Source organism: Schistocerca americana, chromosome 3 (assembly GCF_021461395.2).
Source record: "Schistocerca americana isolate TAMUIC-IGC-003095 chromosome 3, iqSchAmer2.1, whole genome shotgun sequence".
In the NCBI taxonomy this organism is placed as follows: Eukaryota; Metazoa; Arthropoda; class Insecta; order Orthoptera; family Acrididae; genus Schistocerca; species Schistocerca americana.
This window is the reverse complement of record NC_060121.1, coordinates 907,108,052-907,122,338: the sequence shown is the minus strand read 5'-3', so window position 1 is coordinate 907,122,338 and position 14,287 is coordinate 907,108,052. Positions and strand designations below refer to the sequence as shown.

The 14,287-nt window shown below is 42.0% G+C and overlaps 1 protein-coding gene across 1 annotated transcript; it reads left to right on the top strand.

The window, feature by feature from the left end:
• Nucleotides 1-11,346: 11,346 nt before the first annotated feature.
• LOC124606771 (cuticle protein 16.5-like) lies at nucleotides 11,347-14,087 on the top strand. The gene is made up of 2 exons (XM_047138826.1): nucleotides 11,347-11,407; nucleotides 13,508-14,087. Exons 1-2 carry the CDS (start codon nucleotides 11,396-11,398, stop codon nucleotides 13,934-13,936), a joined length of 441 nt encoding a protein of 146 aa, XP_046994782.1. The 5' UTR covers nucleotides 11,347-11,395; the 3' UTR covers nucleotides 13,937-14,087.
• Nucleotides 14,088-14,287: the final 200 nt, after the last annotated feature.

Here is a 14,287-nt window from a genome sequence, read left to right as displayed (position 1 = left end):
GACCTGTCACAGACGGCCTCTGATGCTGCTTTATAGAGCGGGTAAGCCTCTGTCCTCCACATTCTGCGATCAGGTGCGAATGTCTACATTATCGCCTACTCATGGTTTCAGCGTCCGTACGCGATAAAGAAAACAGCAGGTGAATAGACGTTCGGCTTCGTCACTAGCCTGATGCAAATTAAATTCACAGTGACCGGGCAATAACAACTTGCGACTTTTCAAAGTCATTTGTGTCAGTGGATTTTCTTGTTTGCGGCACTATATTGTCTGCTCTGCTTATAAACGTTCGTTATTGCCACATGTGCCCCAAAGGCTACCTGGCAGCACTGAATCTGGTGTCATGTAGCGGTATAATGCTTTTCCTTATGTGTAATCCGTGATATTGGACGGTTAACCTCCTGACGTGTACGCCTTTTCGCTCACGGTATCCCACGAAAAGAGATTTTCCGTTTGGCCCGTGACGAGGTGAACATGGAAACCATAGTGACAACATGAGATCGATAACAATCCCATGTGTTAGGATCATACGATGTACCTCGGAGAAAAGGCGTGTTACGTTCACATTTCATTGGGCTTGACTAAATCACAGCCGAAAAGCTCTATTCGTCATTGCTCCAGTTCTAATTCAACTACAGCCAAAGCCGCTATAATTTCGTATTATTTGCTTTATTATCGTCGTCGCTCGTCAGGCGAAAAAGTTTTCCTATCTTCGCTGCCCTAAGAAGTTCCTGTCCCCTGATAGGTAAAACTAGTAATGACATAATTATATCTACCCTGTGGCAGTTTTGTCTGTACGTTATTGTCTAACAGCCGCTGCGTCCCTCGAAGGCGATTCCACGATTTCTTAATCTAATTTTTATTCAGTTGCTAGAAATAGCTATTTTGAGAGCCTCAGGACTTTTCACACTGTCATTAGTGACACACATCAAGATTGTCAAATAAAAGTTTCAACTGGTTAAGCCTCCTGACGTACTATACGGTGAGCAGTATTAGCGATTGAAGCGAAATGTCTTTCGGTGATTTACACTATTACTTCAGTTTCTTGGAGTACTTAAACAAGCTAAATATATTTCTAAGATTTGCTGAAAGTCTTTGAGCACTAACAAATGAAACATCGATTCCGCTCTATCTTTCAGCCCAATGTATTAGATTATACGAAGGCTTTAAAACTTAGTAGTGACAATATAATAAGAACATTACTTGCTCCTTCCCTAGCAGTCTGTTATCAGGTACACACTGAAGAAAGGTTAGCAGTCCTAGCTTGAATATCGATACTCAGATGAGAGAGGCATTAGAGATTTTAGGTGCAAAAGAAAACTTTACCTAATTCTGTAGTCTCACTGTTCATATAGCTTATACTAGCCGCTGCTCATGAAAAGACGTAACGAAACCAGTAACAAGGCAAGATGTTTTAGAATTATTCGTAACAATTTTTTATAAACTTCTAAAGTACTATAATAAAAAGTCCAAAGAAACGTATACTAGTTTTTAATGATGACTAAAATACTGAGAAGCTAAACGTTTCCTGGCACTAACAGTCATGTTCAGGATAAAATATTCGTGGAGATACTTACGTTCACTCCGACTGTCCTATTCAGAAGAGTGAGTGGGATATCCCATACATAAGGAATTAATTATTACCTCATGTACTTCGTCATTAGAAAGGACAAGAGACAATATGGAAAACAACATATAGATGTGAAGAATTCCTATCTTATATTGTGCTTAAGCAATAAAATTATACCTTTCTCGTACACACAAAAACGATACAGCCATCCATTAAAAAGGCACTTAATACATCAGTGTGAAATGCTATATTTATAAAATAATCCTTGTGTTCGGGCTTATGTTGTAATAAACAGCCATTCCAACAACTAACAATTTGAAACACACTTCTATTGATTTGTTCACTGTCATTTAAATGTCAAACACATGATATCTCCCTGTCAAACAAGATACGAATATACAACATAGAAGACAGCTCTTTCAGAAACTATAACATGAAATGAGAGTTAATACAACTACTTAGCATATTTACCAAAAATAAGGAAACATTTTAAGCGAGTAATGGGTTATAGCTAAAACAGAACAGGAGAAATGCAGATGGTATTCTTCTTACCTTTATAAGCTCAGTTTTATTTTCTAAGCTTTTGAGTAACGAGGAATCGTTCTTCTGAAACGCTCTGCGTGAAATTACGCCACGTGGTATTTCAACCACAAAAGTTCAAGAGCGATAGATGCAGACGGTGTAATGGTTAAGGAACTGAGACACCATTCGGCAAAAGCGGAAATCACATTCCATGAGCTTACGTTTCAAAAGTCGCATAGCTCAGTGTAACGCCTTGTTCATTAGAAAGACTTCCCTTCCTGCTCCAATTAGCTGAATCTAAGTCTCTATTTGAGAAGGTACATCAAAAACAGGTCTTTGCGCCTAGATAACTCAAGAGTTTGAATACGCGCGCCGATACTACGTGGAATTAATCTACAGTGATCAAAAGTAACCGGCCACCTCGTTGTGACCTAGCGTCCCATCCTTGTCTTTATAACGACTCGAACTCTATTGGGCACACTTCTAATGAGATGTCTGAATGTTAGTGGAGGATTGACAGTCCGTTATTCCTTAACAGCAGAATTCAGAAAAGGTTCTGATGCTGGACACTGGATTCTGGAGCGAAGTCAAAGTTCTAACTCATCACCAAGGTGTTTCATTGCTTTCAGGTACGGACACTGAGAAGGCCAGTCCTCTTGATGAATGTTATTGTCCACAATCCACAGCCTCACACTTGGTGCTTTATGACTGGATCCATTGTATTTTTGATACAGTTCTTATCTCCGACATGTTCCTCTACTTTACGCACTAAACCACATTGTAAAGTATTTTCATATACCTCCTTGTTTCGCGTTTTCTTAACCACAGTGAAGGGACCACATTGTAACCACGAAAATTATCACCATATCCTAACACAAACTCCTCCGTACATCATTAATCTACATCTACATATATACTCCGCTAGCCACCAAGCAACACAAACTCCGCCGTACATCATTAATCTACAGCTACATATACACTCCGCTAGCCACCAAGTGGTGTGTGGCGGAGGGCACACTTCACACCAAAATCATATTCCCCCCTCCGTTCCACCCGCGGATCACGCGAGGGAAAAACGACTGTCTGAACGCCTCAGTACGAGCTCTTATTCGCCGTATCATTGAATGGTGATCATTGGGCGATTTGAAAGTTGGTGGTAATAATATATGCTCTACATCCTCGGCGAAGATCGGATTTCGGAATTTTGTGAGCAGCCCCTGTTGTTTAGCGCACCGTCTATCTGCAAGTGTGTCCCACTTCAAACTTTCTATGAGATTTGGAACGCTCTCGCGATGGCTCAATGTACCAGTCACGAATGTTGCTGCTCTTCTTTGGACTTTCTCAATCTCTTGAATCACACCCAACTGGTAAGGGTCCGATACAGACGAAGAATACTCCAAGATTGGACGAACTAACGTATTGCAAGCTATTTCCTATGTTGAAGGACTGATCGCTTCAGGATTCTACGAATAAACCGCTATCTAGAGTTTGCCTTACCCGTTACTTGTGTAATCTTATCGTTCCTTTTGTGGTCATTTCTAACAGTCACACCCAGATACTTGACGGACGTTACCGCTTCCAAAGACTGGGCATTTATTTGGTACTCGTGCATGAATGGGGATTTTCGCCTTGTTATACGCAGTAGGTTACATTTACTTATATTGAGAGACAACTGCCAGTCATTACACCACGCATTTATGCATTTATTTTCTGCAAATCCTCATTGATTTGTTCACAACTTTCGTGTGATACTACTTTCCTGTAGACTACAGCATCATCGGCAAACAGTCTAAGGCCGCTGTCAATACCATCAACCAGATCGTTTATGTAAATCGTATAAAGCAGAGGACCTATTACGCTGCCCTGCGGCACACCTCAATTTACGTTTGTTTCTGTTGAAATCACCCGGTTCAGGACGACACACTGCTTCCTGTCTGTTACAAAACTTTCTATCCAACCGCGTATGTCATCGGACCGAACTTAAGCGCGCACTTTTTGTAGTAAGCGACAGTGCGGAACTGAGTTGAACGCCTTTCGAAAGTCGAGAATTATGGCATCAACCTGGGAGCCGGTATCAAGAGCCTGTTGTATATCATGCACAAAGAGGGCCAGCTGTGTGTCGCATGACCGCTGTTTCCTAAAACCTTGCTGGTTTCTGCAGATGAGCTTCTCAGAGTCTAGAAAGGTCATTGTGTCTGAACGCAAAATATGTTCCATGATTCTACAACAAATCGATGTCAGTGAAATTGGCCGGTAATTATGCACATTCGATTTTCTACCCTTTTTTATAGATTGCTATTACCAGGGCCTTCTTCCAGTCCCGGAACTTTCCACTGTTCCAATGATCTCTGATAGATGATGGATAACAGTGGTGCTATATTTGTAGCATAGTCAACATTGTATCTTACGGGGATACCGTCTGGGCCATATGCCTTCCTGGCGTCCAAGGATCTCACCTGTTTTACAATCCCAGATACACTAAACACTATGTCAGCCATCCTTTCGTTTGTTCGATAATTAAAAGGGGGAATGGTGCCGCAGTCCTCCACAGTAAACGAGTTTTTGAAACCTAGGTTTAGAATTTCGGCCTTCTGTTTATTATTATCGTTACATTATACGTACTGTCAGCAAGAGAATGTATTGAATTATTTGTAGCGTTCATAGATTTTGCGTGCGACCAAACTTTTTTGGTATTATTTTTGGAATCTGCAGATAAAATATTGCTTTCTAATTCGTTAAAAGGATCTATCATTGTCCTCCTGACAGCTTCTTTCATTTCCCATAATTTCGGTTTGTCAACTGGGGAGTGACTACGTTTAAACGACTGTGCTAAATTCTCTGTTTTCTCAGTCACTTCCTAATATGTTAGTTGTACCAAGGTGGATCCTTTCCCTCCCCTATACTTTTGCTAGGCACATACTTCTCTAGCACATGGGTGACAATACCTTTAAATTCCAACCAAAGATGCTCAATACCTTTGTGTCTCGCGGTGAACGCTTGGAGCTGACCATCGAGATATTCGTTAATGACAGTTTTATTTGCTTTCGCAAACAAGAAAACTCTACGCTGTTTCTATGGTTTTTTTGCAACTTCCACTGACATAGAAGCCACAACGACTTTATGGTCGCTAATACCTTCTTCTAAATTAACTTCCTTAAATAGATCAGGTCTGTTTGGCGGCAATATATCTAATATGTTTCCATCTCCAGTTGGTTTTCTAACCAATTGCTCAAGGTTGTATGTTGAGATGGTACTAGACGTGTGGCAGGTAACGCTTTCCAGGAATTTGTAAAACCCAGTCCCTTCGATCGGATTACCACAGGGTGCAGCTTGATTCGTCACTCCAAATAACTAGTTTCCAGTCATCCAGTGTCCAATGGCGTCGCTCTTTGCACCACCTCTAGCGTCGCTTAACAATGAACACAGAAATGTGTGGCTTGTGAAGACCTGCGCAACCATTATAGACATTTTTATTTTAACTCCCTACGCAGAGTCATTGTTCTAGTTGGATCTCGGGTAAGACTTTGGAATTCACGAGTGACGTATACTGCTGATTTCATGCAACTCTTTACACCCACCCTCCGCTACATTCAGCTGTCTCGTTCGTTAATGCATGAGGTCCGCCTGGTCTTAATTCTCTGTGGTTTTTTCTTCGCGTTTCCACTTCACAGTCACATCACCAACAGTCGACTTGTGCAGCTTTAGAAGGCTTGAAGTGTCTCAGACGGCTGTGTTACTCAGGTGACGTCCACTGCGTAGTCCACCTTCGAAGTCACTGCTTTCTCCTGAGCGACTAATTCTGATGTTACTGCGTTTGTACTGACGTTATAGAAACATGCCTCCAATTCTGCTGTCGGGTCTACATCTGGTGACATCTAGTGTATAATTCCGCAATACTCAGAGTTGTTCGGAACTTTTGATCTTATAGTGAATCTGCAGGAAGTTACTGTACATTGAAATGTCGGATGTGTTTACAGGGAACTGACAAAATCCTGACCGTAAAAATTCAGCAAAGATAATAGAGTTTTCGCGATCAGAAACATCAGCACACCATAGGCATAAACTCACGTTCTGCTTACCAGCTATCACCTAATGACACAACACAGGAGGACATTTGTATAACATTAATTTCACACAATCCGTTTTTACTTCGGCAATGCCCAGTGACCGATCCGTATATCAGAACTACATGTCGTGGTATGACGCTTTTGTGTGCAAATGGGTTAGGAAAAGTATGTTGTGTATGAAATTCGGATATTTTTGGTAGGCCTAAGGACTATTGGACCAAACTGCTGAGGTCATCGGTCCCTAGGCTTACGCACTACTTAATCTAACTTAAACTAACTTACACTAAAGAAAACCCACACACCTTTGCCCGAGGGAGGACTCGAACCTCCGACGGGGGGTTGTGGTGGGGAGGGGTGGGAGGGGTGAGGGAGGAGCCGCCGCACGAACCGTAACAAGGCGCCTTAGACAGCATGGCTACCCGGGCAGCGTTGTGTATGAATTCAATCAGTAAACAAATAAATTTCGTTCACGCACAACATCAATCTGGTCACGGTTGCCGACTGCGAAAGCCAGTAATTATGGGGAACTATTAGACTAATACATTCGCTATTCATGCTGCTAAGTTTATAAAAATACTGTTTTTATTAGGCTTTGAGACAGTTCTGAGGAATGAATACTAGAGAATACGTTAACAGTGTACTTACGGCTAATCACCAGAGTTTGTATTGCCGGTTTAACCAAAGTATCCGAGAGTACACTATTGATCAATCATGCCGAGAAAACCTGAGAAATTAGAAAGTAAATTTAAATACACACCCATCCCAGATCCTAATTCACACAGAAATACAAACACATATTTCCGTAAAATTTCTCAGTTATAATGCTAAGTTCACGCGAATCGAATTACGTAATGATCACTACGAGGAAGTTTCAAGATACAATATTTCTATTTAGATCTGAGAGATAATGCTTTTCATGTACATGTATGTAGATCCAGATGCCGGATTTGGCCACAGCCGAGACGGTAAACAAAGCTGTGATGGAAAAGGAAGTGTTAAAAAAACAGCCTTCATTTGAGCTGTAATGATTTTCTGAAGTCTGTTGAAGTGTGGTGGAGACTTTAATCAGTGGGTTTTGATCAGTGCTACTTTGGTAGGGATAACGAGAGGTGACTTCGATATGTTTCTGCGGCATCTATCATGTAAGAGTGTTAGGTAACGGCTCACGATTGTTCCATATCTCCATATCCCACGTCACTGGTTCCAAATAACATCCCTTATTTCCTAGAGCTTGTGTCAGTATTCTTCGGATATTATTGCTGCTAACGGTACCAAACAACAAAAACACACAATTCTGTACCAGATTTTATGATCGCCACAGGTAGTAAACAGAATGCGTGCAAAGTCAATCCTTATAATTCAGTGATATTTTTAGATTTCCAGAAAGATTTCGACACCGTTCCTAGCAAGCGTCTTCTAACCAAACAGTGTGCCTTTGGAATATCGCTTCAGTTGTGCGTCTGGAGTCGTGATTTCCTGTCAGAAGGGTCACATTTCAAGTCATCGAATAAAACAAAAGTAATATCCGGCGTCCCCCAAGAAAGGCCCTCTATTGTTCCTGATCTATACTAACGTGATAAGAGACAATCTGAGTAGCCCTCATAGATTGTTTGCAGATGTTGCTGTCATTTACCGTCTTGTAAAGACAACAGATGACCAAAACGAATTGCAAAATGATTTTGATAAGGTATCTGTATGGTGCGAAAAGTGGCAAATTACCCTCAATAAGGAAAAGTGTGAAGTTATTCACATGAGTACTAAAAGAAACTGAAACTGAAGAAACTGCAAAAAGGTGGGAATTTAAGGAGATGGGACCTGGATAAACTGAAAGAACCAGAGGTTGTAGAGAGTTTCAGGGAGAGCATAGGGGAACAATTGACAGGAATGGGGGAAAGAAATACAGTAGAAGAAGGATGGGTAGCTCTGAGGGATGAAGTAGTGAAGGTAGCAGAGGATCAAGTAGGTAAAAAGACGAGGGCTAATAGAAATCCTTGGGTAACACAAGAAATATTGAATTTAACTGATGAAAGGAGAAAATATAAAAATGCAGTAAATGAAGCAGGCAAAAATGGAATACAAACGTCTCAAAAATGAGATCGACAGGAAGTGCAAAATGGCTAAGCAGGGTTGGCTAGAGGACAAATGTAAAGAGAACCACTTGTATGAATATCAAGAGCTCAGATGGTAACCAAGTTCTAAGCAAAGAAGGGAAGGCACAAAGGTGGAAAGAGTATATAAAGGGTTTATACAAGGGCGATGTACTTGAGGACAATATTATGGAAATGGAAGAGGATGTAGATGAAGATGAAATGGGAGATAAGATACTGCGGGAAGAGTTTGACAGAGCACTGAAAGACCTGAGTCGAAACAAGGCCCCGGGAGTAGACAACATTCCATTAGAACGACTGATGGCCTTGGGAGACCCAGTCATGACAAAACTCTACCATCTGGTGAGCAAGATGTATGAGACAGGCGAAATACCCACAGACTTCAAGAAGAATATAATAATTCCAATCCCAAAGAAAGAAGGTGTTGACAGATGTGAAAATTACCGAACTATCAGTTTAATAAGTCACAGCTGCGAAATACTAACGCGAATTCTTTACAGACGAATGGAAAAACTGGTAGAAGCGGACCTCGGGGAAGATCAGTTTGGATTCTGTAGAAATGTTTGAACACGTGAGGCAATACTAACCTTACGACTTATCTTAGAAGAAAGATTAAGAAAAGGCAAACCTACGTTTCTATTATTTGTAGACTTAGAGAAAGCTTTTGACAACGTTAACTGGAATACTCTCTTTCAAATTCTGAAGGTGGCAGGGGTAAAATACAGGAAGCGAAAGGCTATTTACAATTTGTACAGAAACCAGATGGCAGTTTTGAGTCGAGGGGCATGAAAGGGAAGCAGTGGTTGGGAAAGGAGTTAGACAGCGTTGTAGCCTCTCCCCGATGTTATTCAATCTGTGTATTGAGCAAGCAGTAAAGGAAACAAAAGAAAAGTTCGGAGTAGGTATTAAAACCTATAGAGAAGAAGTAAAAACTTTGAGGTTCGCCGATGGCATTGTAATTCTGTCAGACACAGCAAAGGACTTGGAAGAGCAGTTGAACGGAATGGACAGTGTCTTGAAAGGAGGATATAAGATGAACATCAACAAAAGCAAAACGAGGATAATGGAATGTAGTCAAATTAAATCGGGTGATGCTGAGGGGATTAGATTAGGAAATGAGACACTTAAAGTAGTAAAGGAGTTTTGCTATTTAGGGAGCAAAATAACTGATGATGGTCGAAGTAGAGAGGATATAAAATGTAGACTGGCAATGGCAAAGAAATAGTTTCTGCAGAAGAGAAATTTGTTAACATCGAGTATAGATTTAAGTGTCAGGAAGTCGTTTCTGAAAGTATTTGTATGGAGTGTAGCCATGTATGGAAGTGATACATGGACGATAACCAGTTTGGACAAGAAGAGAATAGAAGCTTTCGAAATGTGGTGCTACAGAAGAATGCTGAAAATTAGATGGGTAGATCACGTAACTAATGAGGAGGTATTGAATAGGATTTGGGGGAAGAGAAGTTTGTGGCACAACTTGACTAGAAGAAGGGATCGGTTGGTAGGACATGTTTTGAGGCATCAAGGGATCACAAATTTAGCGTTGGAGGGCAGTGTGGAGGGTAAAAATCGTAGAGGGAGACCAAGAGATCAATACACTAAGCAGATTCAGAAGGATCTGCGTAGCAGTGGGTACTGGGAGATGAAGAAACTTGCACAGGATAGATTAGCATGGAGAGCTGCATCAAACCAGTCTCAGGACTGAAGACCACAACAACAACAACTAAAAGAAATCAGCTAAATTTCGATTACAGGATACGTCACACAAACCTGAACGCTGTAAATTCAACTATATACTTAGGAATTACAATTACAAATACCCTAAATTGGAATTATCATATAGATAATGTTGTGGGTACAGCAAACCAAAGACTGTGATTCATTGGCAGAACACTTAAAAGGTGCAACATGTCTGCTAATGAGACTGCTTACACCACGCTTGTCCATCCTGATAAGGAATATTCCTATGTGGTGTGGGATCCGCATCAGATGTGACTGACGGATGACATCAAAAAATTTCAAAGGAGGGCAGGTCGTTTTGTATTATCGTGAAACAGGGGAGATAGTGCCACCCGCCATGATAGGTGAATTGGAGTGGCAATCATTAAAACAAAGGCGCTTTTCGTTGCGACGGGATCTTCTCAAGAAATTTCAGTCACCAGTTTTCTCTTCCGATTGCGAAAACATTCTGTTGACACCCATCTACGTAAGGAGAAATGATCATCACGATAAAATAAGAGAAATGAGGGCTCGCACAGAAAAATTTAAGTGCTCGTTTTTCCCGCGGTCCGTTAGAGAGCTGAGCTGTAGAGAGACAGCTTGAAGGTGAAACTTCTGGCAGATTAAAACTGTGTGCCGGACCGAGACTCGAACTCGGGACCTCAGTCGGTAGAGCACTTGCCCGTGAAGGAAAAGGTCCCGAGTTCGAGTCTCGGTCCGGCAAACAGTTTTAATCTGTCAGGAAGTTTCATATCAGCGCACATTCCGCTGTAGAGTGAAAATTTCATTCTAGCTCGAAGGTGGTTCATTGAACCTTCAGTCAGGTACTTTGTTGTGAATAGCAGAGTAATCACGTAGATGTAGACAGTATCTCTCTAGCAAGCTGAGTACAGTTGTTTAAGGGCAAATGTTTCGTAACTTCACGTGTAAGTCAGTAGTGACAGAGAAATGCGTGATATTGAACAAGAGTGATAGTCAACTGACTAGGAAAGGCGTCCTAGGAGCAATGTGCAAAGTATATCAGTAGTGCACGGACACTCCGTTTTAATGCGTGAGCGAATCAAAGACTCCCGGGGCAGTTCACGATGTCAGGCACTCAGCTCTGTTGCGTAGGCGTAGCGTCCGTCTTGCGGTCAGTTAGAAAATGCAAAGGTCACCACAAATTGTAGGAGAACATTGCGAAACCCCTAGTAGCTAGGCTCCGTAGACTACTGTGCTGTGAAGTAACGGAAATGCGCTGCTCTAGCAACTGGCGTGTCCAAGTCCACGCCCATCGGGGACGCGGCAGAAGGACAGCCACACCACTTTCACCGCCATGCCGCCCGTCTATATAAACTGAACATCAGTGATCGGGCGGCACAGTCCAGCAGCAGAAGCAGCAGCAGCAGCGGACATCCACCACCGACACCACCATGAAGTGCCTGGTGAGTGTGATAGCGGGACGGACAGTCTTGAACATGAACGTTAGGCTTTACACTAGGCTTCCTATCATGTGCTAAGTACTCTATCCGTCCCATTACACAGGTCATCCAAGCCACCATCATTTGCAGCAAGACTGACTATATCGCGTACAAACGATAATATTGGATTGGCTACTCCTGATTCTTTATCCACCTTTTAAATTTTAATGCGTCCATCATTTGTTCTTCGACATACAAGTTAAGAAACAGGCTATACGCTAAAACTTGATGCTTCAGTTTTGTTTCTAAAGAGCTTTTGTTTTTCGACCTTCCACCTACGTTTACCTCACTTCACAGATCACTTGTACGGCTTTCTCCAAGGTTAACTTTGGCTTCCCATTAACAAGAAATTCTTCAGATAATGAATACTGACCAATCGAAAAAAGGAAGGTTGTCAAAGGAACCATACTCATAGAAGGGGGCATTACATAGGCATGCAATAATGCTAGGATTGAACTGAACCAATATACGAACGTTTCACTGAGCGTCTAGGAACAAGATTTGTTTTCTGTCAGGTACAAGGGGTTGAAAGTGGGCGCTGCTATTGCTGTGTTCCTCGATTAAAAGAAAACCACTCATCTGAGTCACACAGCAGTAGTTCACTGTGCATATGAGTATCAGACCCAAGGTATGCTGCAATTTACACAACAAACATTAGGTCACTGTGAACTCTTCACTGACTTTTGACTAATATTCTTTGGCAGTAGAATTATTGATATATTTCTAAGAATTAATGAAGGACGCTCACCACTGCTATCACAATGCCAGCGCTTACTGATTAAATGATTTAACGTAAGAGTTCAGTGATAGCAGTCTATAGAACTTTACTGCATGTCGAAAGAACACTGCAACTTCAATGTTCTTCACATGACTATTACAAAAACTGAAAACTATGAGGTTTTAGTCAAAAGTCCATAAAACTGTTTCCAACTTACAATCCAGACACTTCAGCCAGTTGCCCTATAACGCTAAGATTTATTTTGAATGAAACTGACTCACGTAGATTTTCACAGTAATTTGTTAGACAAGAAGATAATGGATTTCCTGCAAAATCAGTTTATAACAGGACAGTTTGATGTAGGAAACAGCCCAAGTTGCGATATTCAGTGGTTTTTATTTAACTGATGGCTTGTTTCGGTCGATTTGACAATGGGTTCTGATACCTGAAACCGGTCATCAGTTAAATAAAAAGAACAGAGTTTCGCAACATTGGCTGATTTCTACATCGACAATAATGTCTACCTTGCACCATCAGTATGAGTTCCAGTTCCATGTCCTTAGCCTGATAAACAGTTTTAGTTATTCTAGCCCCTCCCTGCAATATTTAGATCTACTGGTCTATCCATTGACGATATGAACGTTCGTGAATGTCCAAAATGTGTCCTAAATTCTATCTGTTGTTCTACTGACCCTCTTGCATGAACTTCAGTTATATTATGTAGTGCAGTGAAGGTATTCATCGTTTTTAGTAAGTGAGAATCATGTTGGTTCATTGAGTTCTCTCTTCATTCTCTGCCCCATTCTATGCAGTCATTTCCTACTGTATATTTGATAAATTGCACAGTTTAGAAGACTTAGTTGTCACTTTGATAAAAAAAAAGGTTGCAGATAATAGATCTCATTTGTTACAAAACCCAGATAGTTCGTGGACTATTTTAAAATCAACAGCAGCTCCTAGTTTCCTGACTACTGCAGTTTCTTGAACAGAACAAGTTAACAGTACATTTATTCATAACATATCCCTAAAAAAACTTTTTGATGATTTCAAATACAAATCAAGTCTAGAAAATATCCTCGTATATGCATAATTAACAGTGATTATTTCTTGTTGTTGGTAATTTATCGTGAGGTATTAGGCTGCGCCAGATTCCTAGTCAAACTCAAGGTTTCGACCCGCCGTCTGAGATCATTTCCGGGAGTCTTGTAATGTGTCCAGGTGGCTCTACAACTGACAAATATTGCAGGAGTTTGAAGAATATGATTTGACCTAACAACTATTACTTTACCATCAATGACAACGACTTAGTAAGCCTGCTGACGCTTGTTTTGTTGATGTATTTGTAGATCGTCCTGAGTGCTCTCGTGGCTGTGGCCCTGGCCAAGCCCGGCTTCCTGGGGGCGGGCGTCGCCGCCCCCGCCTACGCCACAGGCCTCGCTGCTGCCGTCCAGCCCGCTCCTGTCTATGTGGGTGGCATCCACCCTGGTCTCGCTGCCTACGGCCCGGCCAACATCGTCGTCGGACCTGGCGGCTACAACTTGGACACCCCTGACGTGGCCGCCGCCAGGGGCGCCCACCTGGCCGCCGTCGCCCAGACGAGGGCCCGCGACGCCGCCATCAACGGCGCCGCCCTCGCCGCCGCCTCCGCCGCCGCCTACGGCGCCTACGCCGCCCCCGCTGTGGTCGCTGCTCCTGCTGTTGCTGCCGTCGCCCCTGCTGTCTATGGTGGACCTGGCGCTGCCTTCCTGGCTGCCAAGGCTGCTTACCATGGTTAACTTGACTCCGCTGGACAACCATTCCGTTTTATATGACACTGGAACAGATTTATATTGGCATCCGAGATTCCACAGCACAGACAAGAGGCTAATATATACTGGTTTCTGTACATAATAAATTAAAACTAGTAAATTATTTTTTTACAAGTAACACTGTGTTATTTTTCTAGCAACATCTAATGAATCCCACCCTCAAGATCCTCAAAATGGTTCAAATGCCTCTGAGCACTATGGGACTTAATATCTGGGGTCATTAGTCCCCTAGAACTTTGAGTTACTTAAGCCTAACTAACCTAAGGACATCACACACATCCACGCCCGAGGCAGAATTCGAACCTGCGACCGTAGCGG